The sequence below is a fragment of the Lithobates pipiens genome, unplaced genomic scaffold (assembly GCF_037356315.1).
Source record: "Lithobates pipiens isolate NorthernLeopardFrog02 unplaced genomic scaffold, aLitPip1_a1.2 Scaffold_19, whole genome shotgun sequence".
Classification (NCBI taxonomy): domain Eukaryota; kingdom Metazoa; phylum Chordata; class Amphibia; order Anura; family Ranidae; genus Lithobates; species Lithobates pipiens.
The window spans coordinates 83,886,282-83,913,621 of record NW_027507764.1 but is presented as its reverse complement, the minus strand read 5'-3'; the positions used below and the strand labels follow the sequence as shown (position 1 = coordinate 83,913,621).

At 41.6% G+C, this 27,340-nt stretch overlaps 1 protein-coding gene across 3 annotated transcripts in view; it reads right to left on the bottom strand.

The window, feature by feature from the left end:
• MYO3A (myosin IIIA) overlaps positions 1 to 27,340 on the bottom strand; it is a 312,814-nt gene that overhangs the window by 249,748 nt on the left and 35,726 nt on the right. For all 3 annotated transcript variants that reach the window (XM_077490990.1, XM_077490992.1, XM_077490991.1), the window contains exons 2-4: positions 13,306 to 13,488; positions 7,599 to 7,736; positions 4,793 to 4,897 (exon numbers count right to left, since the gene is read on the bottom strand). In XM_077490990.1, the coding sequence (XP_077347116.1) occupies positions 4,793 to 4,897; positions 7,599 to 7,736; positions 13,306 to 13,473 (411 nt within the window). In that variant the 5' untranslated portion in view covers positions 13,474 to 13,488. The remainder of the gene's footprint in view (positions 1 to 4,792; positions 4,898 to 7,598; positions 7,737 to 13,305; positions 13,489 to 27,340) is intronic.

The window sequence follows — 27,340 nt, the reverse complement described above, 5'->3', positions numbered from 1 at the left end:
GCTGTATTAGTGTCACAGGTGACGCTAGTGAGGCAGGTAGGTATTTAGGTTCGCCGCAGCTTTTTATAGCGCCAGGGACCCCCATATACTACCGCATAAAGCCCCCTGATTGCCCCCTAGTTAACCCTTTCACCAGTGATCACCATATAACTGTTACAGGTGACGCTGGTTGGTTAGTTATTTTTTTATAGTTTCAGGGCACCCGCCATTTATTACCTAGTCTCACTAGTGTACCCCTAAATTTAGGGGTGTCTACTTTCCAAAATGGGGTCATTTGGGGGGGGTTTGTGCCATCTTGGCATTTTATGGCCTTCAAAACTGTAACGCCCTTAGAAAGCCTGAAGGCGGTGCTTGGTTTTCGGGGCCCCGTACGCGGCTAGGCTCCCAAAAAGTCCCACATATGTGGTATCCCCGTACTCAGGAGAAGCAGCAGAATTTATTTTGGGGTGTCATTTCACATATGCCCATGGCATGCGTGAGCAATATATCATTTAGTGACAACTTTGTGAAAAAAAAAAAAAAAGTTTGTAATTTTCCCGCAACTTGTGGCAAAATATAAAATATTCCATGGACTCAACATGCCTCTCAGCAAATAGCTTGGGGTGTCTACTTTCTAAAATGGAGTCATTTGTGGGGGTTTTGTGCCATCTTGGCATTTTATGGCCTTCAAAACTGTAATAGGTAGTGAGAAGTGAACTCAAAAATTTACGCCCTTAGAAAGCCTGAAGGCGGTGCTTGGTTTTCGGGGCCGCGTACGCGGCTAGGCTCCCAAAAAGTCCCACATATGTGGTATCCCCGTACTCAGGAGAAGCAGCAGAATTTATTTTGGGGTGTCATTTCACATATGCCCATGGCATGCATGAGCAATATATCATTTAGTGACAACTTTGTGAAAAAAAAAAAAAAAAAAAAAAAGTTTGTAATTTTCCCGCAACTTGTGGCAAAATATAAAATATTCCATGAACTCAACATGCCTCTCAGCAAATAGCTTGGGGTGTCTACTTTCTAAAATGGGGTCATTTGTGGGGGTTTTGTGCCATCTTGGCATTTTATGGCCTTCAAAACTGTAATAGGTAGTGAGAAGTGAACTCAAAAATTTACGCCCTTAGAAAGCCTGAAGGCGGTGCTTGGTTTTCGGGGCCCCGTACGCGGCTAGGCTCCCAAAAAGTCCCACATATGTGGTATCCCCGTACTCAGGAGAAGCAGCAGAATTTATTTTGGGGTGTCATTTCACATATGCCCATAGCATGTGTGAGCAATATATCATTTAGTGACAACTTTGTGTAAAAAAAAAAAAAAATTTTTTTTTTTGTCATTATTCAATCGCTTGAGGCAAAAAAATAAAATATTCAATGGGCTCAACATGCCTCTTATCAATTTCCTTAGGGGGTCTACTTTCCAAAATGGGGTCATTTGGGGGGGTTTTGTACTGCCCTGCCAATTTAGCACCTCAAGAAATGAGATAGGCAGTCGTAAACTAAAAGCTGTGTAAATTCCAGAAAACGTACCTTAGTTTGTAGATGTGACAACTTTTGCGCAAACCAATAAATATACAATTATTGACTTTTTTTTTACCAAAGACATGTGGCTGAATACATTTTGGCCTAAATGTATGACTAAAATTGAGTTTATTGGATTTTTCTAATAACAAAAAGTAGAAAATATCATTTTTTTTCAAAATTTGCGGTCTTTTTACGTTTATATCGCAAAAAATAAAAATCGCAGAGGCAATCAAATACCATCAAAAGAAAGCTCTATTTGTGGGAAGAAAAGGACGCAAATTTTGTTTGGGTACAACATTGCATGACCGCGCAATTACCAGTTAAAGCAGCGCAGTGCCAAAGTGTAAAAAGACCTCTGGTCATTTACCAGCAAAATGGTCCGGTCTGAAAGTGGTTAATGCAATCGTTTATCAAATCCTATATTTTCAGTTTAAAATACACCCACATTTTTGTGGATTTTAATGAAAGTGAATGGGAACATGTAACAAAAATAATATATGTGTTATCCCAATTTGGCTGCAAAGGTGGGAATACACTTTAAGAATTTACTGAGTAAGTACAGCAAATAAGATCACTTGGAGATTAATGTTGCTGAGGTCAGGCAAAGGGCTTTTGAGGGGTCTTACCTAATATGCACTTATCCTTAAGAAGTCACCAAATAAGTGCAGCACGTAAGATCACATGGCTTCACTTTCAAATCCAAGGAACGATTTTCTTTGATCCGGACACCAGGATAGAATATGCTATTAAATATGAGTGACTTTTATATGGATGTACAGTAAATAAGTACAGTGAGTGCCTTGAAGGGTCTCACTTATCAAAGCCATGGTATGGTCAGTAGTAGTCACAATCAACTGGACTTGTTTTATAATTAGTAAGTAAAAAGAAGAGGGTGGTTTATCAAACTTTTCTACACCCCGATCCTACCCTTTGTCAATCGACATCTGCTTTTACACGTTCCATGGTAATTTTCCAGCATGTTCATCTGACAGAAGCCAGCCAAATGCCCGGCTTCTGTTGGACCGGCTGGCATACACATTGGCCGAATCTTGGATGTTTTTTTTTTTAACCAGGAGATGTTGCACAGTATTTGGCCCATATGTACAGGGCTTTAGGTTTTTTTTTTAAATTGCATAAGCACTCTATGAATGGAGGAGGCAGACCTTTCATTCACCCACCTATCCTCCATCCATAGATTGTGTTTCATTCATGGAACCTATAATATGTCTTCTATAAATGGAGGAGGGGCCAGAAAGGGCATGCATAGTGGGCACCCTTAATGAGTGCATATGACAGGTGCCTTGGCTCTATTAACCCCCTCGGCACCAAAAGTCTTTTTTTTTTTTTTTTTTTTTTACTATACTTAAGTTAACTTTCTCATGTGGATATAAATTATGGGGCATGTTCCTGAAACTAAGAGCCGAGGAAGCTGTGCAGACAAGCAGCAAAATGTATTTGATGTTATTCAACAAGTCCAGTTGAATGTAGCAAACTATTACTAGCTCAGTTCAGTAGATATGCTCTCCTTTTTAATATGCTATGGAGCTGATGTACTAGAGAAATAATTTTGTAGGCTAACAAGTAACTATCGCCAGAGCAGACCATGTTACTGCTGCAGGGCTCAGAGCTGTCTGACTACACAGTGATTTTTGCAGATAGCATTAGCCTCTGGCAGTTTTATCTGGATGAAAAATATATATATATATATATATATAAACTTTGGGAACTCTTTACTAACCTCTTTCAATTGTTTTACCCAAGAGGAACACTTGAAATTATTTTTAGGTCTTAGAGAAACGTTGCTAAGATTAGTCCATCCCTTACATTAGTGGTCAGTGGCAAGCGTGCCCCCATTACAGTGGTGATCAGAATACCACCCTTTTATAATCAGCTAAAAATATCATTGGTGCCATTCTACTGACTCTGCCAAGTGATGTTGGCCCTGTAGCTAAGCAAACACCATCAGAAGTTAGGTCAATTAACCACAGCTCACGCAACCACTGGAGGAACCCTAGGGTTCCACAGAACCCAGGTTGAGAATGACTGCTCTATAGAGTTGTTATGAAAACAATTAGTATACTAAATCATTAGAATAATTGCTTTGAGATGGAAATTAAAGAGGTAGGGGCACCTAAATGTAGCCTAGCATAGGTTGACTTCACAGTCATAGTTTATATTTGGGGAAAAAATCCTCAAGGAGGCAGCTACCTAAGACACAGCTCACACACCTTGCTGAAAATGAGGATAAGAAAAGTGGAACAAGCACATGCGGGAAACATAAATGAATGCTAGGATATGCTTTTTTGAGTCAACGTGCCATCTACTTTATATGTAGATCTACTTTTCAACTGTACAGATCACCAGAAAACAACAGAAAAAGCAAGGAGAGATGGTTTTATTATAAATACGTCTCTGCCTTGAGGTACTTTTAAAGGTAAGTGGGCAGTGTTGGGTTAAACTACCTGGTGGCTTCATACTTCTTAGAAAACCCAGTATTGAGAGTTCTGTTAAATATGCTTGTGCAACCCCATTCCCATAGCTCCCAACTGTCCCTGATTTCGTGTGACTTTCCCTCATTCGGAACACAGTCCCTCTGTCCCTCTTTCCTCCTCATTTGTCCCTCATTTTGGTCTGATCTATATAGTTGTATATAAAATGCACTACTTATCTATCAAAAAGTGTTTTCCAGTGCTAAACCTTTCACCCAACTTCTAAATTGCTGCATTTGTAAATTCCAGAAGCCAATATAAAGAAATAGTAGTGGTAAGTAGTAGTTGGGTTTAAGCAATCTTTTTTTGTAGAATTCTTCTATAAGGAGGCATGACGGGGGTGTGTCCTATACCTACATACTTTTTCTATTAGTTGTCATTCCCTTCTGAGAAAGTTGGGAGGTATGCATCCACAAGGCCCACATTGTGCGTAATATGGTTGCTCCTCAATAATTGGCTTACTTTAAAATATAAAGAATCCATGGTGTGTGGAGAAGTCACACTCATTTAGGTTGTGGCTTTTCAATGTCCATGACTTTTAGGCAGAGCTAGATATTCTAACAAACACATCTCACCACCAGGAGATATTTGAGGCCAGTGTGTACACAAACATGCTAGCAATTAAGCTGATTTCAAAACGATGTTGAATAAAAAAAATATTTGATAATAAGTATGCACAATTAGGATGTCACAATGGGATCCATGGGAACCTACCAAATATAATAAAATCACAGCACTACGCATGTGTGGAAAGAGGCATAAACGGGGAAGAAGAAATTTACTCCAGAAGCAGAGACTCACCATAAGAGCTTCATGTAGGATGTATGCAATGATGGCTTCATTCATTCTTTCACCTCTTTTCAGGAGTCCTTTTGCCAAATCAGTGACAGATCCGCCATTGCACAACTGCAAAGGTCATGTAAATATTATTATTGATTTCTGTAACACCTTTATGACCTCATGTGGTACTGTAGAAATGATGTGTTACAAACAGAGTTAAATAATACAGAAACATTTTATATATATATATATATATATATATATATATATATATATATATATTTGTGTGTGTATACATTATTGCACAGAGATGTGTATATATATATATATATATATATATATATATATATATATATATGTGTCCAAAAGCACATCAGTCAACAGTACTCCCTCTTGAATAAAAGGGTCCTTTTTACTATATGTTTATTTAAGAGAAATAATGGTAGAAACTAAGATATTATGGAACCTAGAGCGGTTCGGGAAGCCGTAATGAATTGGCAAATTCTGTGTATTATATACAAGGTTACATTCTTATGCGCAGACATGTTTTAAAGGATACATAATAATAAACAATACCTTTATCTTAATTAAAGCTGAATTATTATTTTTTTAACAGCACTAGGAATAGTATTTACAATGAATGAATGTGTTCCTGTGCGCTGGTGGATACTGGGTTGAAATGTTCATTCCTCTACCCCTAGATAATCCCACAACTGTGATCTTGTAGTGTTTTGGGAGTTAATATGAGTGGCTGCAAATGTGATAGGCACTCGTCAAAAGTGATGACTATTTTGTCCCCCTGTTCCAGTAATAGAGGCTGTACTATTGGTTCCCTCAATGAAAAGCATGTCTCCATTCATAGAGAGAGCACTTTTCATTGTGGGAACAGATAGTACGGCTTCTATGAAAGGAGCACAGGGATGGAAAGGGCAGGTAAAGTTGTCACTTTTGATAAGCGCCTGTCCCAAGTGCAGCCCCTCATATTAACCTCTGCAGCATTGGGTAAGGTCACTACTGCAGGGGTATCCAAAGGCAGGGGACTTCAGATTTCAGCACAGCAGCTACCAGCACACAAGGCAAAATTTCAGCTTTTAAGTCTATCTAAAGTCAAAAATGTACTTGCAGTCTTGCATAATGTAGGGAAGAGTAAGGCCGCGTACACACGCGCGGACTGTTGGCCCAACTTTGTCCGTCCAACAGTTTGAGCGAACAGTCCGCTCAAACTTAGCATGGACGGACATGGCCACACACGACGGACGAACAGTTTGCTGAAACCGTGCGCGATGACGTGAACGGCACGTACGACGGGACGAAAAATACGACGTCCTATACACTGCATTATAGCTTTCGGCGTGAAAATCCTTTCTGAGCATGCGCGAGACTTAGTTGGCCGAACAAGCCTACACACGAGCGAACAGTCCGCTGAAACCTTGTTTCAGCGGACAGTTTTTCGGAATTTCCGTAAGACCTTGTTCGTCCAACTGTCCGCTGAAACTGTCCGCTGAAGCCCCACACACGAGCGGACTGTCCGCCCAAACACTGTTCAGCGGACAAGTTTGGGCGAACAGTCCGCCCGTGTGTACGCGGCCTTAGGCCGCGTACACACGGGCGGACTGTTCGCCCAACTTAGTCCGCTGAACAGTGTTTCAGCGGACAGTCCGCTCGTGTGTGGGCTTCAGCGGACAGTTTCAGCGGACAGTCTGACGAACAAAGTTTTTCGGAATTTCCGTAAGACAGTCCGCTGAAACTTGGTTTTGTCCGTCCAAACTTAGTTTCAGCGGACAGTCCGCTCGTGTGTAGGCAAGTTGGACGGACTAAGTATCGCACATACTCAGAAAGGGTTTACACGGCCGAAGGTTGCATTGCAGTGTATAGGACGTCGTTTTTCTAGTCCCGTCGTACGTGTTGTACACGTCATCACGCTCGTTTTCAGCGGACTGTTCGTTCATCGTGTGTGGTCAAGTCCGTTCATGCAAATTTTTACGCGGCCTTAGAACTCTTGTTGGGTTTTTACTGCTGTTTGTGTCCCCAGGGAAGATTCACCTGCTCTGTTTGTCCTCAATGGCAATATCACCGAGGCCAAAACAGAAAAAATCCAAAATTTTGAGTCTCAACCACTAAATCCTCATATGATTCTCTATCCTTTTTAATAACTAAAACATGTTTTATTCTAGATATACTTAAATTCTAATGGCCCCTTACCTTCCCTTATGCCACTTATACTCCAAACTACAGACCTTAGATCAGCAGGTGATCAACAGGGAGCTGTGACTTATGCTGGGCAATGCTCCTGGCCAGCAGTTCTGCTCATAGATATACTTTTCTTCACAGGCCATAATGAAGAAACTATTTCCCTCCATTCTTAAAAGTAGAAGGCTTCTTCATTAGGGTCTATGAATACCCAGTACCACAATATATGCTCTCTGTCCACATCAGCCACTGGTTTCAGGTCTGTAGTTGGAGGTATAGGCAGCATGGGAAGGGTGAGCAAGGATTACGTGTGTTAAAGTTGTTGTTAAAGGAGGCATTTTGAAGGTATGATGGGCTGAATTTTCCAAATAGTTTCGGGTAGATTTCCATAGAACCATAGAGCATAGAAGTTTGTAAGGCATTGCGAAGGCAGAGTATGAATATCTGAGCAGAGGGAAGAGAACGTTTCATGTACATTCAAAGTTGTATTTGTGTGAAAGCTCAAAAATTTGTGAATCCAGATGCATAGAGGAGCCAGACTGGAAAACCGTTTCCCAGATGTCATTGGGGTTTGGGCTTAATGTGATAACAAGGTAACGCAAAAGAACACAATCTAAATTTGTGGAGGGATACAAACCTCCAAAACCAGCCATAATTGATCTCCCGTTTTTATGTCTTTCTTGAAGTACATTCCAAAGAACTTGACAACATTTGGATGATCAGACAGAGCCTTCAGTATGTTATATTCTGCTTCAATCTCTTCATCAATATCTTCCTATGAAGGAAAATATCAAAATTAAACCATTTGTTTTTAACCCAATTTTCAATATTTCCCTTCCTAAAATTCCTAAAATCATTTTATTGCATATTTTCATGTAATAAGATTGACCTACCTGTCCAGTATATCAAGTTAAAGGGTATGTAAACCATAACAATATTCTCTTATTTTCTTCCCTTCAGCTGTTATAACGGTTTGATACCTGTAAAAAATGCCTGTTGATCCATACATTAAGAGCTGTCCCATGCACTCTGCAATTTATGACAAAAAGGCTATTCCACCTCCTTCACCTCTCAAAAATTTCCCGTAAGAAATATTATAGGTCAATAGCTATGCATATGAATAATGCTGCTAGGCTATGCCTGCCAGCTCACTGGAGGTCCAAATCACCCCCTTCCATAAAGGAATGGGTGATGCGGGTCAACCAGATAGCAGCGATGGAGGAGTTGATTTGCACCACCCAAAACAGAATAGCTTACTTTTTGGCAACATGGGCACCCTGGCTTGAATACCGAAACTCGCAGAGCTTTCAGGACTTATCCCAGGATAATCCTAGAGAGGTGCTTTAAGGGTCACTATTCCTCTCACAACACTGGGGATTTACTGGGAAGGGTAGCTGGTGGCGATCCCACCCCCTCCTCATATACTCCCCCTACAGTGCCTCCCTCAATCCTCCTTCCCCCTCTCCCTCATTCTGTTCTTTTGCTTTCCCTTATTTCTTTTTCCCATTCTTCTCTTTCTTTTTTTTTTGTTTTATTTTACAAAAAGGATATGGTGTGGAGTGCCGACATGGGAGTCGGACGCTACTCTCCCATTCCAACATGAGTTAAACAGGCCTGTAGTACTCTGCAGTGTATCATCTTTAAAAGATTACTCCTTACTAATATAAGTTTCCTTATGTGGTCTTCTTACTGACGGTGCTTTGAGGCAGTAGCATGTGGCTCTTACTTCCATTAATGTTGAACCCTATGCCTCCCTTTAGTTGGAACTATGTACTTGTACCTTGCTTATATGTTTTATGGTACTATTTGTATTATCTATGAAAAACTTTCAATAAACATTTTTGTGGGGAAAAAAAGGCTATTACTCCTGCCTTCCTGTTCACCTCTCTGGACTATGTATCTCTCTCCCCCCATTAAAATGAGGAGAAAAGAAGATGTTCTGTATTCCTAACACTTGTCTTGGCAACGAGGCCTCCTAAAGCCTGAAATAGGTTATTTTTAAATTTACATATTCATTCAATAAACACCAACCTATTCTCTAAGCAGAGAAATCATATTCTCAAAACATTTCATACAATTTCAACCTAATTACAAAACAATGAATGGCAGAATATTTTACAACCAATCCCAGTTTCCCCTGAGGCTACGAATCAGCTAATATTTGTGTGCCGCTTGAACTAGCAAACCATTAGATGAAGTTTAAAGGGCAAATGTCCATCAAGTTCTCCCTTTTGTTAGGCTTCACTCTTTTGGGGCTTCGGTTCCGAATAAGGCAGAAAAAAATAAATAAACAGAATTTTTCAATTACCTTTCACAATGAAAAATACTTTGTCAGTAAATGCTTTTCATTGTCGAGATCAATATGTTCCAGTTTTATCTGCTGGAAATTTCCCAAATACATAAAGGTCTACCTGGCTCCGTTGGATGCTCTGAGAGCACATTGTAATTTGCACAATTAAACTGACATTTTTCAAACATTTATTGCTGACAGAACGTTCTTTAAAAATAAGTTTTACAGGATGTGAAGAACTCCATAAACTGTATAAAGGTCTGAAAAGCTCAGTTCAGGTTGGTGCATTTATGCGCAAATAAAAAAAAATGAAGTGCAGAAATCCATAGAAGCTTACATTTATCCTTTCATTAAGTGGACCACAACAAACTGAAATTTGATTGGTTGTTGTGAGATTTATACATTATTATTCTTTGCACTTCTTTCCAAATATGCACCTGAAGGATACAGTTAAAGTGTTACTAAACCCACAAAAGTAAAATCAGTCTGTATATGCAGTAAAGCATGCTTGTTATACTCACTGTGGAACCTAATGGGTTAATCATCTGCATTGTGTAAAAAGGCTATTTGATCTTGTATGCACAGATCCTCCTCTTCGTCCACTGGCTCCAGAACATGTCCGCATGTCCAGAGCCTTTGGAGTCAGGCTGCACATGCTCAGTTTGGTGTGTATTGCTGGGAAGTTTTTTTTTTCTTAGGAGAGTGCACGTGATCAGCATTGTCCAAACAAAAGGTTAGGGGTCCTGGATCCTGACAGGGCAGCTCAGTGCAGTATAAAAAAACTCACTCTACAAGCTTTACAAGGAACTGATACAAGTCACAAGGCTGCTATATACTGCCGATGAGAAAAGGCATTTAGCAGTTTATATTTACTAAAATATATACATTTCCATGTTCTGTGTACTGTGGGAGACCAAATATAGTGAATGCAGGGTCCTGGATTTAGTAACACTTTAATAACTAGACATGGAAAAACTCATTTACCAACACAGAGAGGCATAAGAAGATGGGAAAGTAATCTGCAGCCAGGTGAAAGGTCCTCCACTTTCAGAAACTGCAGCAGGAAGGTCCGGAGCCAAATAGCATGCAGCTTTCCCTGAAAGATCAAGCCACTGTAGGGAATACCTTCCTGATTGTTACCAGAGTATTCTAGTTCCAGTGGGGGTGGCCCCTTTGTGTCCTTGGACTTTACATCCCTTATCAACACAGGGGTGCCCATCAACATTTTGTTTTAAACATGGTGTCTCTTTTTTATTATTGTTATTATACAAGATTTATATAGTGCCAACAGTTTTCACAGCACTTTACAATATGAGGACAGACAGTAAAGTTGCAATGCAATTCAATACATGAGGAATCAAAGAGCTCTGCTCGTTAGAGCTTACAATCTAGGAGGGAGGGTCAAGTGATACAAAAAGTAATAACTATGGGGGGATCAGTTGATGGAGAAAATCAAAGCACAGTAGTTAGGTGGAGGCAGGATATTCTTCTCTGAGGAGGATGGTTTTTAAAGATCTTCTAAAAGCAGAGTAGGAGATAATCAGACAGATTGGTGTAGGGAGTTCAATAGCATGGGAGAGGCTCTGGAAAAGTCCTGGAGGCGTGCATAGGAGGTGGTGACAAGGGAGTCAGAGAGCAGGAGGTCTTGGGATGAAGGAAGAGAACGATTAGGTTGGTATTTTGAGACTAGGTTGTAAATTGTTGTTAGTATTTTGAATTTAATTTGTTGGGTGAGTGGGAGCCAGTGGAGGGATTGACAGAGAGGAGTAGCAAACATGGAGAGGTTGGTAAGGTGGATGAGCCTGGCAGCAGCATTCATGATGGGCTGGAGGGATATTCTATGTAAGGAGGGATATTCTATGTAAAGTTAAGCCAATAAGGAGGGATTTGCAGTAGTTGAGGCCTGAGATGATCAGGGAGGGAACTAGGAACTTGGTGGTGTCATTGGTTAAGAAAGGACGTATTTTGGAGATGTTGTGGAGTTGAGGCAGCAAGATTTGAGCAGTGATTGGATGTGGGGCCTAAAGGATAGATCAGAATCCAGGATCACACTTAGAACCTTGGCATGCGGGGATGTGTTGATAGTTGTGCCATTGATCTTAACAGTGAGATCAGGGGAAGGGGCACCTGGGGGAGGAAATATAATAAGTTCAGTTTACAATAGATTGAGTTTGAGGAAGTGGTGTGACATCCAGGCTGATACTGTATGTCTATTAGTAAATTAGTGAGACATGAGGAGACTAAGGGAGTGAGCTAAGGGGTAGAGAGAGAAATGTGGGTGTCGTTGGCATAGAGATGTATTGGAAGCCATGGGAGGCTAACAGCTGACCCAGGGAGAAGGTGTAGATTGAGAATATAAGAGATCCAGGAACAGAACCTTGGGGGAACAGAGAAAGGAAGAGGAGAGGAGGAAGTAAAATTGTAAGTAACGCTAAAGGTGTGGTTGGATGAGAGAACCTGCGAAGAGTACAGTCACAGAAACCAAAGGCATGGAGTTCTTTGGGGAGGAGGGGGTGGTCAACAATATCAAAGGCGAAAGAGAGGTCCAGGAGTAGGAGTACAGAATAACATCCATTGGTTTGGCCATTAGATTGTGTGATGTTTGTTAATGTCTTGCAGTAGTCTTCTCTTAATTTCTTTAATTCCCAACTGTGCTGCTCAGATTAATGAGTTATTACCTGTTGATTCCCATTTCCCCCCGGGGAGGGAAGTTGAAGTGCATTATGTGACATCATCTTGGCTTGTCAGACCCAACTAACATTCTCCATGTTATGTGATGTACCTGCCATTCATTTACTGTCATACTGTTAAATGCAGTTATGTGTACTGTTTTTGTTTTTGTATTTGTTTGCCTCTTTTACAGCAATTGGAGAAGACTGTACTTTGCTTTTTGTATTCTTTATATAGTTGCAGTGACAGAACTACCAGGGTCGCAAAGGTTGCACTTGCAACCAGGCCCTGGTGTTCTGCCACTGTGGAGGCCCCAGGAACCCTGACTGTGGCTCCCAAGCGAGGGGTTGCTGGCTGCAGTGGTCTGAGCTGAGAGTGTCTCTCTTATGCATCCCAGAGCCAGCACCGACAGTTCTCTTCCCCTCACACGAATGGGAGAGGAGAGAGAGCTGGCTATGATCTTCCTTTTCCTGCCCCTCTCCTCCTGTGTCTACAAGAAATTTGAAGCCCAGCACCCGGATTATGCATGGTGGAAATGAAAGGTGATAACAGCCAATGCCTGAGCCTCCATCCTCAGGTCAGTGACCTCACCATCCACTTTGACTGAAGTCACCCACCTCCCTCCCTTCTCTCTCCTGCTTTTGCATGGGTACAATAATGTTTGGGGGGGCTCATAAGTAAGGGGTGCTCTGTGGACTCTGATGTAAGGGGGGGCTTTGGTGAGCAGAGACCCCCTTACATCATAGTTCCCTTTTACACTATTGAGTCCATTGCATTCCCGCTTACAATGTAAGTGGAAATTCTGAGGACTCAGATGTAAGGGGGAACTTAGTTGACTCTGATGTAAGGAGGGCTCTGGGAACCCTAATCAAAGAAAAGGTGGCAACCCTACCCAAGATGGCAGGAAGGGAGCCTGTTGCATAACATGTGAAATAATCCTGTTGCGAGGCCATAATAAAGGGCCTCATTATGGGAGTAAAGGGCCCTGGGCTCAGAGGGAAGGGGGGTAAGGGGGCCCTTCATGGTTTCTTGCACCATGGCCCTGAAGGTTCTAGTTATGCATGTATAGCTGTATATAAAATGGGGGGGGGGGGGGGAATTAACCCTTTGCTCATAATAAGAATTATCTTATTTATTAAAAGATATACCCGCTGATCTGGGATAAAAGGTGATGTAGAGGTCAAACACTAATTTTTGAAAGAACCTACCTATGGGCTCACACAACCTAAATATACTAAAATGTTCTATGTCTAGTTAACTTAACAATCAAAAGCTGAATTCTGGTTAGTTGCTACAAAATTTAATTACTGTATACCACTATGTTCTGGAAGTAACAAGCAGTAAACAAGGATTAAATACTAAATATATAAAAGTGATAACTTACATGAAATGGATCCAGGATTTTCACAGCAGCCTTACTCCCATTTTTCTTATTCAACACTTTAAACACTTTACCATATGTTCCCTTTCCAATAGTTTCTACAATTTCCCAAGTGTCAGATGGGTCAGGAAATCCATCAAATGCAAATGACTTTCCGCGTAATGAAAACATTTTTGGCGCATCACCCTGAAAAAGAAAACATGCTGTAAACTCACACAGGATGACCAAGGTTCTCCTGTCATCAGTTCAAGTGGTGTCTGTGATTTATGACTCATCTACAGAATAAAGTGGAGCTATGTTAACTTCAATCAGGTGCAAAGCAAAATTCAGTTTTTTTCAGTTTCAAAACATTTTTATTCAAAGGTTTGTAAACTTACATAACAAAAAACACAATTTCAGTCAAGAAGTGTATTTACACAAAATCAAGGTACAATAAAATGGTGGTCTGGAAATAGAAGTTCTATATCTATATTTTATGTTCACATGAAGAATAAAAAAGAAAGTAAGAAAAAGGATAGAGGGGAATCGGGGAAGGTGTAGTAGTTAGGGGTGGACTTAAGTAACCCTTTAACCAGACAGAGTGGTCTAGCTAGCTAAGCTCGAAGGAGCAATGAGATGATCAAGAGCACATGTTTAAGAATTTCGGACATCTTTTCATTCAAGAGTTGCCATTCCTTTTTATTCTTCTCTTGTATTATCAAAAGGATGGAAGACCACCAGGCTTTGGCTAAAACTTTCTTCACAGCTGTGAAAAGGAAGGTTGGGAGGCGACACTGGGTATTTGTATAGAGTTTAGACTTAAATCTGGTACAGCTCATACCAAAAGCTCCCAATGCAGGGGCAGGTGCGGTGGTCCCCCATTTGTTGAGGAGTGTGTCCAGGTTCTGGCAGACCCCCGAAACATAATCTTGACACAGAAGGGGCAAATTTGGAAGAGTGTTGTGTGACCATGTACCAAAGCATAAGTAGTTTAAAGTTAGATTTTATAGTTGAGGCATTTATGGATCCGTGGAATGTAGTGTCCGATATGTCCCCAATCTTCCTTCATCTAAGTCTATTTCCCAATGCTCCATATATTATAGAGGTGAGGGGACCTGACTTTCCAACAACAAATACATTTTGTAGAAATAATACCTCTAGTCATTGGGTCTTTGAGGCACGTGCACTCAAATTGAGTCAGCATTTGTAAAGAGGATGGTCTTTTAATGGACATCATGACAACATTTTTGATTTGTAGATATTGAAACATTTCTGAGACTCTGGCACATGGGAGTTACGTAAAGAGGTGAAACTGATAGCTCCCCGATGGAGAAAGTGTATTTTTTTTCCTTGTTATGACTCATTAATATAAAAGGATGCAAGGGGACATATAGGGGATGGTTTTACCTTAACTGACCTAATGCTATAGTAAACAAAGAGGAAAATTTTGGGACTTTAGATGAAGCATATGACAGATCATAAAATGTAGAAGTGTATTTATTATCAAGGAGTATATCTAGCATATACCGTAATATATACATGCAGAATTAATATATGTACAAAACACGAATACATTAAATATATACACACATATAATGTGTTGATGTCAAAGTACATGCTGGTGGCTGGTATACAGGGCTCCATATGATGAGTAAGAAATAATAATGCTTACAACTGTAGGACTATAAAAAAAAAACATGGTAGATTGAAGTCATAACTGCATCCTAAATAGGCCCAACATATTTCATGGTATAAACTACTCTTCAGGGGCAAATGTGTCAGCATGTCTAAAAAAGACCAATAAATCTAATAAGAAACCTCAGAGATAATGTAAATATGTATAATAACAAGGAAAGGAAGTATCCAATCCTACAAAACTTACATGGAGCTAATAAGCAAGACAAATACGGCATTGTCCAACCAGGGACTCATGGGGTAGCCTGTCCCGAAAGCTGAGGTAAGGGACCCGCAGGCAACGCACACGTGCACAAAATATCCTACAAAGTGGAAACCTACTTAGGTACTGAGTGATGGTGCATAACCCCAGAGTCTGTAAAAAATGTATAAATAGTGAGAATCTCACATATGAAATAATACTAATAAAAGCGGAGGTGAACACCTTGCACCATAGGAGGTTGTGGAGGTATATATAAGGTGTAAAGATGTGAAAGTAGGTCAGATAATGCGGAGGGAGGACGGGCTAGGTAGTGAACAGAAGAACAAGAGTGTGCAGTGTAATGCAAAGGTCTCCATGCTCGATACCCATAAGGGCAGGGATGTGATAAGAAAAGTATGCTGAATAAGTGCACAAACCACCATAGCGTAGCCAGCAAAGATTACTTCATGTTAATGTGTAGATGAATGTGGATAGTATCCACCATGATATGCAGCATGCACGAATGTGCAGGTAAGAGTCTGATAGAGAGGGGTACCTATGTGCACACATGCCCAATGCATGTAGGGCCCAAAGAGCATCACGTTGGCGTGACAATAAAGGAGGGGCAGTCACTAGTGGCGCCAAATTACCTCCCCACATAAGTCAGCTACTAGACGCCCACATGATGGCGCCAGATTCTCATAGTTGTTTCATAGTTAATTTTCTACTCATTAACAAAGTAAATCCCTAACTATTAATAGACTAGTTACAAGTTCATGTTAAGCTTTAACCAAAAAGAAATTTGTACATCTACAGAAAAAAAAATTGTATTTAATTTGAGGTTGTAATGTAATTAAAGGATAACAATCATTCCAGCCGATTCAAGATAATACTAGTAATCACTGCTACACTACTTGTTACTCCGTATCACAGCTTGCTGAATAAAATTTGAATACATAATTATTTGATAATTAATCATTAGCACGTCATGGGAGCCATAATGACTGCAGATTAGTAAAATTAATGTGCTGTGTTAAAATATAACATTTTCGGACTTTGATCCCCCTAAGGCTTGTTTTTTTGCTTTTAATAATAAACTGCTGTGATATAAGGTATCTCACAAAAGTGAGTACACCCCTCACATTTTTGTAAATATTATATTCTATATTTTCATGTGACAACACCGAAGAAATGACCCTTTGCTACGATGTAAAGTAGTGAATGTACAGCTTGTATAGCAGTGTAAATTTGCTGTCCCCTCAAAATAACTCAACACACAGCCATTAATGTCTAAACCGCTGGCAACATAAGTGAGTACACCCCTAAGTGAAAATGTCCAAATTGGGCCCAAAGTGTCCATATTTTGTGCGGCCACCATTATTTTTCAACACTGACTTAACCCTCTTGGGCATAGAGTTCACCAGAGCTTCACAGGTTGCCATTGGAGTCCTCTTCCACTCCTCCATGACGACATCAGCTGGTGGATGTTAGAGACCTTACACACCTCCACTTTCCATTTGAGGATGCCCCACAGATGATCAATAGGGTTTAGCTCTGGAGACATGCTTGGTCAGTCCATCACCTTTACCCTCATCTTCTTTAGCAAGGCAGTGGCCATCTTGCAGGTGTGTTTGGGGTCGATATCATGTTGGAATTCTGCCCTGCAGCCCAGTCTCCGAAGGGAGGGGATCATGCTCTGCTTCAGTATGTCACAGTACATGTTGGCATTCATGATTCCCTCAATGAACTGTAGCTCTCCAGTGCCAGCAGCACTCATGCAGCCCCAGATCACGACATTCCCACTACCATGCTTGACTGTAGGCAAGACACACTTGTCTTTGTACTTCTCACCTGGTTGCCGCACACACGCTTGACACCATCTGAACCAAATAAGTTTATCTTGGTCTCATCAGACCACAGGACACGGTTCCTGTTACTGTTTGCAGGGTTTCTTGTGCATCAGCTTTAGAAGAGGCTTCCTTCTGGGATGACAGCCATGCAGACCAATTTGATGCAGTATGCGGCATATGTTCTGAGCACTGACATGCTGACCTTCCACCCCTTCAACCTCTGCAGCAATGCTGGCAGCGAATATGACGCTGAGCACGTGCACTCAACTTCTTTGGTTGACCACGGCGAGGCCTGTTCTGAGTGGAACCTGTACTGTTAAAATGCTGTATGAACTTGGCCATCATGCTGCAGCTCAGTTTCAGGGTCTGGCAAACTTCTTATAGCCTAGGCCATCTTTATGTAGAGCAGGGGTGCCCAACCAGTCGCCCCGGGGCCACATATGGCCAGCGGAGCCCTCTTATGTGGCCCGCGACCTCCTGCTCTGGGATGGCGGGTTGGCAAGCCCAGATTGCTGGTTGCCTACCTGCCATGCCAGAGCATCAGTGTTGTGAATGAAGCCAGCATTAGAGGAAGCAAGCAGTTGCAGAGCAGAGCCGCATAAGCCAATGCTTACTGTATAGCACCGGCTCCTGTCATAGGTGGAGTGATACCAAATGCACTCTGCCTGGGACCACAAGTTTATATCTAAAATCACAGTGTATATATGAACATATCTGTTCTGCAGTGGTTACTTGGCTGCTTTTAAACTGATCCACAGGTGTAGCGCAGTGTACCTGTGGCTTACCTGCACTGAGCCATAGACTTCTGATTTTACCTGTGGGTTTGGTGCACTTTCAGAAAGTGCACCACACCTGCAAGATATGATAGAATTCTATGGCAAAGTACAGCTAACCGTCAGGAAAGCCACAGGTGTGGGTAGACCACAGACCATCAGTGTAAAAGTAGCCTTAGGCCCCTTTAAGATGATCTGTCTGACCCAATCGGACCCTCCATTCACCTCTATGGAGCGGCACCTGCCTCCTTCCAATCCGATCTGCTAAAAAAACGAAAAGTGGATCTGTCCCCTTCCATTTGATCAGATGAGAGGGCCCATAGAGTAGAGTGAGCTGTGTCTGTGTCTGCTTTGCATACGCAGAGTGGACGCAGAACTGTCATCTGCTCATTGTGGCCCACAACTGGTTACTAAGTCGCTTAAGTGGCCCTCGCTCTTCAAAAGGTTGGGCACCCCTGATGTAGAGCAACAATTCTTTTATTCAGATCCTCAGAGAGTTCTTTGTCATGAGGTGCCATGTTGAACTTCCAGTGACCGGTATGAGAAAGTGAGAGCGATAACACCAAATTTAACACACCTGCTCCCCATTCACCCCTTAGACCTTGTAACACCAATGAATTACATGACACCGGGTAGGAAAAATGCCTAGTTGGGCCCAATTCGGACATTTTCACTTAAGGGTGTACTGACTTTTGTTGCCAGTGGTTTAGACATTAATGGCTGTGTGTTGAATTATTTTGAGGGGACAGAAAATTTACACTGTTATGTAACATGTACACTCACTACTTTACAGTAGCAAATTGTCATTTCTTCAGTGTTGTCACATGAAAAGATATAATAAAATATTTACAAAAATGTGAGAGATATACTCACTTTTGTGAGATACTGTATTTAGGTAGAATATAAATTCTCTGCATTGCTTTTGTGCCCTTGTCAAAGTCTTCTAAATCTGGTTCTGCATCTGGTAAGCGCTATATAGCCACTGGAAGCACCAGTAAACTCAACCAAATATTAATTTTACGTGATGGAAAAACTAATAATATTCACTAACCAGGGTGTAAAAGTTTCCATTCCTACACAGTAAAAATGACTTTGGCCTCTCATGTCAACTTAGTATGGATTCTGCTATCTGTCATCTGAGGCAGAAGAAGGTTGAATGGTGATAACAGCATCTTATATATAATTACTAAACAGAAAATCAGCTATTCATTCTAATTATACACAGCTCTTTATCATTTATAGCCCTGGTGCCCAAGCAATGGCCCAGGGGCTACATGTGATCCTTTGGCATTTTTTTGTGCAGCCTTTAGGGGCCTGTGCTTCCCTATTATCCCATTATAGCAGTGATATATTGTATAACAGATTCTCGTAATATTTCTCTAGTCTATTACTGCTTCTTCAAGCATGTTCTCCGTCTCTCACATTCTTCGATATCATGTCTGCAGTCTCTGACCATCTTCTTGTATCATGTCCACAGTCTCTGACTATTTCTTGTATCTTGCCACAGTCTCTGACCATCTCTTGGAACATATCCATAATTTCTGACCATCTCCTGTATCAAGTATGTAGTCTCTGACCATCTCTTGTATAATGTCTACAGTCTCTGACCATCTCCTGCATCATATCAGTCATCTATGACCATTTCTTGTGGAATGCCCACAGTTTCTGAGCATCTCTTTTATCATCTCTGCAGTCTCTGACCATCTCTTGTATCATGCCTGAAGTCTCTGAGCATCTCTTGTATCATGCCTGAAGTCTCCGACCATCTCTTGTATCATGTTCACAGTCTCTAACCATCTCTTGCATCATATCCATGGTATCTGACCATCTGTTGTATCGTGCCTGCAGTCTCTGACCATCTCTTGCATCATAACCATAGTCTCTGACCATCGTTTGCATCATATCCATAGACTCTGACCATCTCCTGTATCAAGTACGTAGTCTCTGATCATCTCTTGTATAATGTCTGCAGTCTCTGACAATCTCCTGCATCATATCCATCCTCTCAGACTATCTATTTTATCATGTCTGTGGTCTCTGACCTTCTCTTGTGTCATGACTGTAGTCTCTGACCATCTCTTGTATCATGTCCACAGCCTCTAACCATCTCTTGTATCGCGTCCACAATCTCTGACAATAACTTATATCATAACTACATTCTTTGGTTACATCCAATTGTGTGTCTGCTGTCCGTGAGACTGAATATTCACTTTAAGTGTTACTAAATACACAACAGTAGAATCAGTCTGTATATGCAGTAAAGCATGCTTGTTATACTCACTCTGAAACCTAAGGATTTAATCCTGCGCATTGTGTAAAAAGGCTGTCTTCTCTGATCCTCCCCTTATTTTACTGTCCCCAATCCATCTGCTGATAGCACAGAGCCCTAGGAGTCACTCTGCGCATGCTTAGTTTTGTGTGTATTGCTAGAGAGTTTTTTAAGTTTTTTCTTGGTTGAAGACGTCATCTATGACGAAACGCGTCGGGACTCCACTGCAGCCGTGTTTTATACTGATAAGCACTTAACCTATTGTACACATGTGAGTTTATTACTTTTATATTTAATTATGAAATTACACTATTTTTGGTCCCTGTTTTCCTTTATATGTGCTCAACTACTCCTATGGATTTGTATGGCTGGAGATAAAGTACTTCCCAGCACACAAAAAGATTAGCTATATTTGAAATCCCCCTGGAAAATGCACTGCTGAAGGAATCTGCATATATATGCATGAGTTTATGTGATCTTCCAAATGTAAATTTGTGTGGATCCAATAAATCTGGTAAGCGTCCAATTCGCTTGGTGATGGGAACATCACGTGGTGAATGCATGATTTTTTATGAAGGAGGTGTAAGATATTTCCTGCACACTTGTGGACCATACACGGATATTATACACAAGAGACTTTGTATTTTCTTGTTGGGACTTTCTTTTTTGATTTTTTTCTTTTTGAACTTCTTTTTAGAATCACTTTATAGTCACAGCTATATGCATACATAGCAATTAATGTCTATATGAGATTTATAGCAAAGTCTTATATGTTATGTGCACTATTTCACATTGTGAATTTTCACTGAATATATACCGTATATACTCGAGTATAAGCCGAGATTTTCAGCCTCTTTTTTGAGGCTGAAAGTGCCCCCTCGGCTTATACTCGAGTCGCCGCTGTCTGACTGCTCGATCAGCGTATCGAGCAGACAGACGGCGGACATTAATTTTCAAAAGCCGCGCCTCCTTCTCCGCCTCCGCCTGTGATAGGCGGAACACTGAATTTCCCAGCAGTCAGTGTTCCGCCTATCACGGACATCCGCTCATTCTCATACTACGGACGAGTATGAGAGGATGTCTGTGATAGGCGGAACACAGGCTGCTGGGAAATTGAGTGTTCCGCCTATCACAGGCGGAGGCGGAATTTTGAATTGTAGAATGGCCGCCGAGAAGAGCGGCGATCCATCGGCACGGGACGGAGGAGGCACGGCACGGCACGGGACGGAGGAGACACGGGACGGAGGAGGCACGGCACGGGGGAGGCACGGCACGGGACGGAGGAGGCACGGCACGGGACGGAGGAGGCTCGGGACGACGGCGGCTCGGGACGGAGGCTTGGGACACAGGTAGGCTGGACACACACACAAGGCTGCACGGACACACACACACACACACACACACACACACACACACACACACACACACACACAGGGATGGATGGATGGATGGATGGATACACACACACACACACACACACACACACACAGGGATGGATGGATGGATGGATGGATGGATACACACACACACACACACACACACAGGGATGGATGGATGGATGGATGGATGGATACACACACACACACACACACACACACACACACAGGGATGGATGGATGGATGGATACACACACAGGGATGGATGGATGGATGGACACACACACAGGGATGGATGGACGGACACACACACAGGGATGGACGGACACACAGGGATGGACAGCCATGTCTCACCCTCGGCTTATACACGAGTCAATAAGTTTTCCAGTTTTTTGGGGGTAAATTGGGGGCCTCGGCTTATACTCGGGTCGGCCTATACTCGAGTATATACGGTAGGTATAAGTTTATACATATAAGATGTTTTTGTAAGGATGGCATAAACATGCCTGGTTTTTGAAGCGCTACACTTTTATACAGCATTGATTACTTTACACTTTATACCCTAGTGGTGTGTTAGCAGCTCTTTTTTGTGTTATATTTTTATAAGAATAGCGCAGTGTTTGGTTGAAAGTTTTTGATTTATATCAGCACAGGGTCAATCAGCACTGTCCAGGCAGACGGTCAGGGGTCCTATAGCCTCATAGGACAGTTAGAGGAGAATGAAAACTCCTCCTACAAGCCAGACACTTATAGAAGTTACAAGACTGGTACAGTGAGGGAAAAAGTATATGATCACAAGTTAATTTTTAATGAGATCTCCTGATCCAGGTATTGAGTTAAACTCCATTGTATATACAATGAGGGAAAAAAATATTTGATCCCCTGCTGATTTTGTACGTTTGCCCACTGACACAGAAATGTTCAGTCTATAATTTTAACGGTAGGTTTATTTTAACAGTGAGAGACAGAATAACAACAAAATAATCCAGAAAAACGCATTTCAAAAAAGTTATAAATTGATTTGCAATTTAATGAGTGAAATAAGTATTTGATCCCCTATCAATCAGCAAGATCTCTGGCTCCCAGGTGTCTTCTATACATTTAACAAGCTGAGATTAGGAGCATTGTCTTAAAGGGAGTGCTCCTATCCTCAGCTTGTTACCTGTATAAAAGCCATCTGTCCATAGACGCAATCAATCAGATTCCAATCTCTCCACCATGGCCAAGACCAAAGCGCTGTCTGAGGATGTCAGGGACAAGATTTTAGATCTACACAAGGCTGGAATGGGCTACAAGACCATTGCCAAGCAGCTTGGTGAGAGGGTGACAACAGTTGGTGCGATTATTCGCAAATGAAAGGAACACAAAAAACTGTCAATCTCCCTTGATCTGGAGCTCCATGATCTCACCTTGTGGAGTTTCAATGATCATGAAAATGGTGAGTTATCAGCCCCAGAACTACACAGGAGAATTTTGTCAATGATCTCAAGACAGCTGGGACCATAGTCATGACTGGTAAGACACTACGCCGTGAAGGACTGAAATCCTGCACTGCCTGTAAGGTCCCCCTGCTCAAGAAAGCACATGTACAGGCCAGTGTGCTAATGAACATCTGAATGATTCAGAGGAGAACTGGGTGAAAGTGTTGTGGTCAGATGAGACCAAAATCAAGCTCTTTGGCATCAACTCAACTCGCCATGTTTGGAGGAGGAGGAATGCTGCCTTTGACCCCAAGAATACCATCCCCATTGTCAGAAATGGAGGTGAAAACATTATGCTTTTGGGGACAGGACAACCTCACCGCATCAAAGGGAGGATGAACAGAACCACGTACGGTCAAATCTTGGGTGAGAACCTCCTTCCCCCAGCCAGAGCATTGAAAATGGGTCGTGGATGGGTATTCCAGCATGACAATGACCCAAAACACACAGCCAAGGCAACACAGGAGTGGCTCAAGAAGAAGCACATTAAAGTCCTAGAGTGGCCTAGCCAGTCTCCAGACCTTAATCCCATAGAAAATATGTGGAGGGAGCTGAAGGTTCAAGTTACCTAACGTCAGCCCCGAAACCTTAATGACTTGAAGTGAATATGCAAAGAGGAATGGGACAAAATCCCTCCTGAGATGTGTGCAAACCTGGTAGCCAAATACAAACGTCTGGTCCTGTTTTGAGTAACAATTACATTTTATGAGTGGTCCTTTGGTGATGTTGGGAGCTGAACTTTAGACCCCCAATCTCAAGACAGTTGACCTCCACTTATTTATGGAAACAAAACGGAATTAAGATAAATTGACACAGGGACTGCATTTCCACTGGGGTGCATTTACAGTGTACTAAGTATTGCATAAAAGGCGTTCTATATATTGTTGTAACCTGCAACCAAGGCAGTCTAGATAACAGGGATTTGGACTACAATCAGCATAGTGGATGTTTCACATCAATATAGAGAGATTGCTGAGCATCTAGGGTTATCAGTCCAGTCCTGTCTGATAGACTTTCCTTGAGATAAAAGGATCAGCAAGGTACATCTAGGTAGCAAAACCTGCATTAGTAATTAGCATACAAATCTAAACTCATGCAAGTATTTAATTAGAAGCAATACATAGAAACAAGGTGGTTAAAACATTAACACCTAGTGATCAGATTAATAACACAAAGCAAATGTATAGTTAAAAAAAACGATAGATGCAGTACATCTCTGTGATACATGCACATTTCCTCATGTTTTATCCCATTAAAGACTCTGCAAGTACAGAAAAATACCTGGTGATCTGCCAGAAATGCAACTCCTTATTCATGTTGTGAGAAACAACACAGAGCATTTTTGTGAACTGACTAGTGTCAGCCCTGCACAGTTGTATTTTGATAAACTACTAAATCAGGCACCTTATTTGGCGCTAACCAGCGGCCTCTTTAAGCCAACTAACAGAACATTGGTCCTGGTCTGCACAGCTTGTTTTCCCTCCCTGTCTGTGATGGCGCAGAGAGAAGGAGTGCCAATGAGGACTTGAATTGCCTGCCTGCCTTGTTGTTAGGAAACTGATTGACCACTGCAAGGCTGGGACAGTAGTTCCACCCATATGGAAGATAGAAGAAGTAGACTGAGCAGCAGGAGCCAAGGGAGAAACTCTAGAGCTGCAGAGGTTTTGGAGAACAGACTGAACTGAACGGCCCCATTCACATCTCTGCATTATGGGAGGTGTGCACAGAAATGTGCAAAAAATGTGATAAAACGCATGTTGCGTAATAAGCATGCCAAAACAGATAGTAAAAAGGTACAGATGCTTATTTGCCACGTTTGTCTCAGGTAGGGCAGCCTATTCAAGTGAGAAAAAAAAAAAACCTGCAAAAAGAAAAGCACAAAAAACGTGGACAGAAATACATGTGTCCGGTACATCTAATGTGAATGGGGCCTAAGGGGAGGACTTGTGAGCCCAGAGCTGCAGACTGTTGTGCGCTATGCTGCTGTTCCATACTGCACTGAAGAAAGTGATCACATGGCTGTTGCAAAAACACACCTCCTGTTTTAGGGTGTCTGCATTCTGGAAGTGGTAAAGCAGAAATCTTTGGACAGCAGCATTGTCAGTCTGGGGAGAGGGGGGGCTTTAGATGTACTAGCAGATTTAGCTAATGCTTTATAAGCAGTTACGGCAAACAGTTTTTTTTTCCTTTTGAGATAAAAGTTCTACTTAAAAATTGTCACCCGATTATATAATACCCCCACAGAACTACAAAAAAATGTCCGTTCATCCTCGGATCGCTGATGGAGGTGCCAAGAGGACCAGGCTACAATTCTCCACATCTTCTGCTCCTGTCCTAAGCTGGATCATTTCTGGAACACGATTCTGGCACAGTGCCCAAAAGTTTACCGAACTTCAACCTTCTTTCTGCTCCATGCCTCCAACATTCCGCAAAAAAATTCTAAAAAATCAATAGTTCGCCACCTCCTCAACGCAGCCAAGGCATGCATCTCTTTATGCTGGATGTCTACACAACCTCAATCCAAAGGATTGTGGCTCAAAAGTGGAGGAAATTAACAAAATTAAGGATCTTATCCTCACATCCCGTCACTAATGGGAGCGCTACACTAAGACATGGACACTCTGGAACATATTTGCCTTCTCTGACGAGGGACGGGTCCTCTTTGAAAGCCACACAATGGACTAGTCCATCCCTAAAACAACTAGGATAGCAGACAGCAGCCTCCTGACGCTATCCACTGACCCTTCCTGTCTGTACTACAGCTTGGGAAATGCGCATTCGTCACACCCTTCCAGGCTCCCTCCCAACCCCCACCGCTCTCTCTTCTGTCTTCCCTCCCCTCTCTACCCTCCCTCCCTCTCCCCCACCCTTCTTCTTTCATCCTTTCCTGGGCCCCTGTGGATCTCTTGACTTATTTCTAGCTTATTTTCTTATTTTTCGTATATCTCTAAACTTCATGAAAATTTCTACAGAAATAGTTACTAGCGCTGTGTTATAATATTTGGAAAGTCCACGAGATCACTCACTGCTGCACATTAAAAGGCAATGAGATAGACATTTGGTGACTTAGCAGTAGAGGTTTACAACCATGCCCTTTCAGAACTGCCATAGGGTGGTTCTTACATGATAAGAGTGAAGGGTATGCGTGTCATATTTTTCATGTCTGTATTTAGCGACTATGTCCATGACATGATATGATGTTTCACCTCACCTGATGCCATTATGCCATTTTCATGTAACTGAAATTGTTGTGTCTCATGCTCTCATGTTTCTTTAAATAAAATATTTGAAAAAAAACGTTTTTCTTAAATTAATAAAAGCTGATCATTATAAGCATCTCTGTCAGTGGTAAATGGATTGATCTAACTCTAATGCCCCATACGCATGATCGGAAATTCCGCCAGCAAGAGCTATTGGTCGGAAAATGGGATCGTGTGTATGCTCCATCGGACTTTTGCTGGTGGAATTTCGGGCAGCAAAAGATTGAGAGCATGTTGTACGCATGCTCTGAAACAATTCGACTCATGCTCGGAAGCATTGAACTTCATTTTCTCGGCTTGTTGTAGTGTTGTATGTCACTGCGTTCTTGACGGTCAAAAGTTCAGAGAACTTTTGTGTGACCGTGTGTATGCAAGCCAAGTTTGAGCGGAATTCCGTCGGAAAAACAATCCATTTCATGTGTACGGGGCATTACTGCCACTTTTGTTGGGCATCTTGGTCTGTTAAAGGAAGTTGAAAAATAAAAGACTTACTGGATGGAGCACCAGGTGAAAATAAGGGAAAAACAGCCTAAGAAATTATTCAAAAACCACATTTAAAAATGTGTAAGCTGCAATTTAATACATTGTTGTTTTTGGGTTTAATACCATTTTAAGAAAACAAAAGGAACTGATGAGGGCTTTTCAAATATTTTTTAGACATACAGCTGTGGCCAAAATTTTTGAGAATTACACACATATTAATTTTCACAAAGTCTGCTTTAGATCTTTTGTCAGATGTTACTATGATATACAGATGTATAATTAATAGCATTTCTTAAGTGTCAAAGGCTTTTATAGTCAATATTTGCAGTGTTGACCCTTCTTTTTGAAGACCTCTGGAATTCTCCCTGGCATGCAGTCAATCAACTTCTGGGCCACATCCTGACTGATGGCAGCCCATTCTTGCACAATTAAAGCAGTTGTAAACTGTACGAGTGGGAGCCCTCGGTTCCGGCACAAAGCTCTGAAGTTCCAGCAAGGTATGCAGGAACTTCAGAGCACATGAGCCAATAATGTCGCTGACTGCATGCAGGGTGGAAATCTCCTAAAAGGTGCAAGTTTAGGAGATATTTATTTTACATACCGGTGAGTCTTATTATAGACTTACCTGTAGGTAAAAATGACCAAGAAGGGTTTACTACTTTAATGTTTGGAGTCAGAATTGTGGGGGTT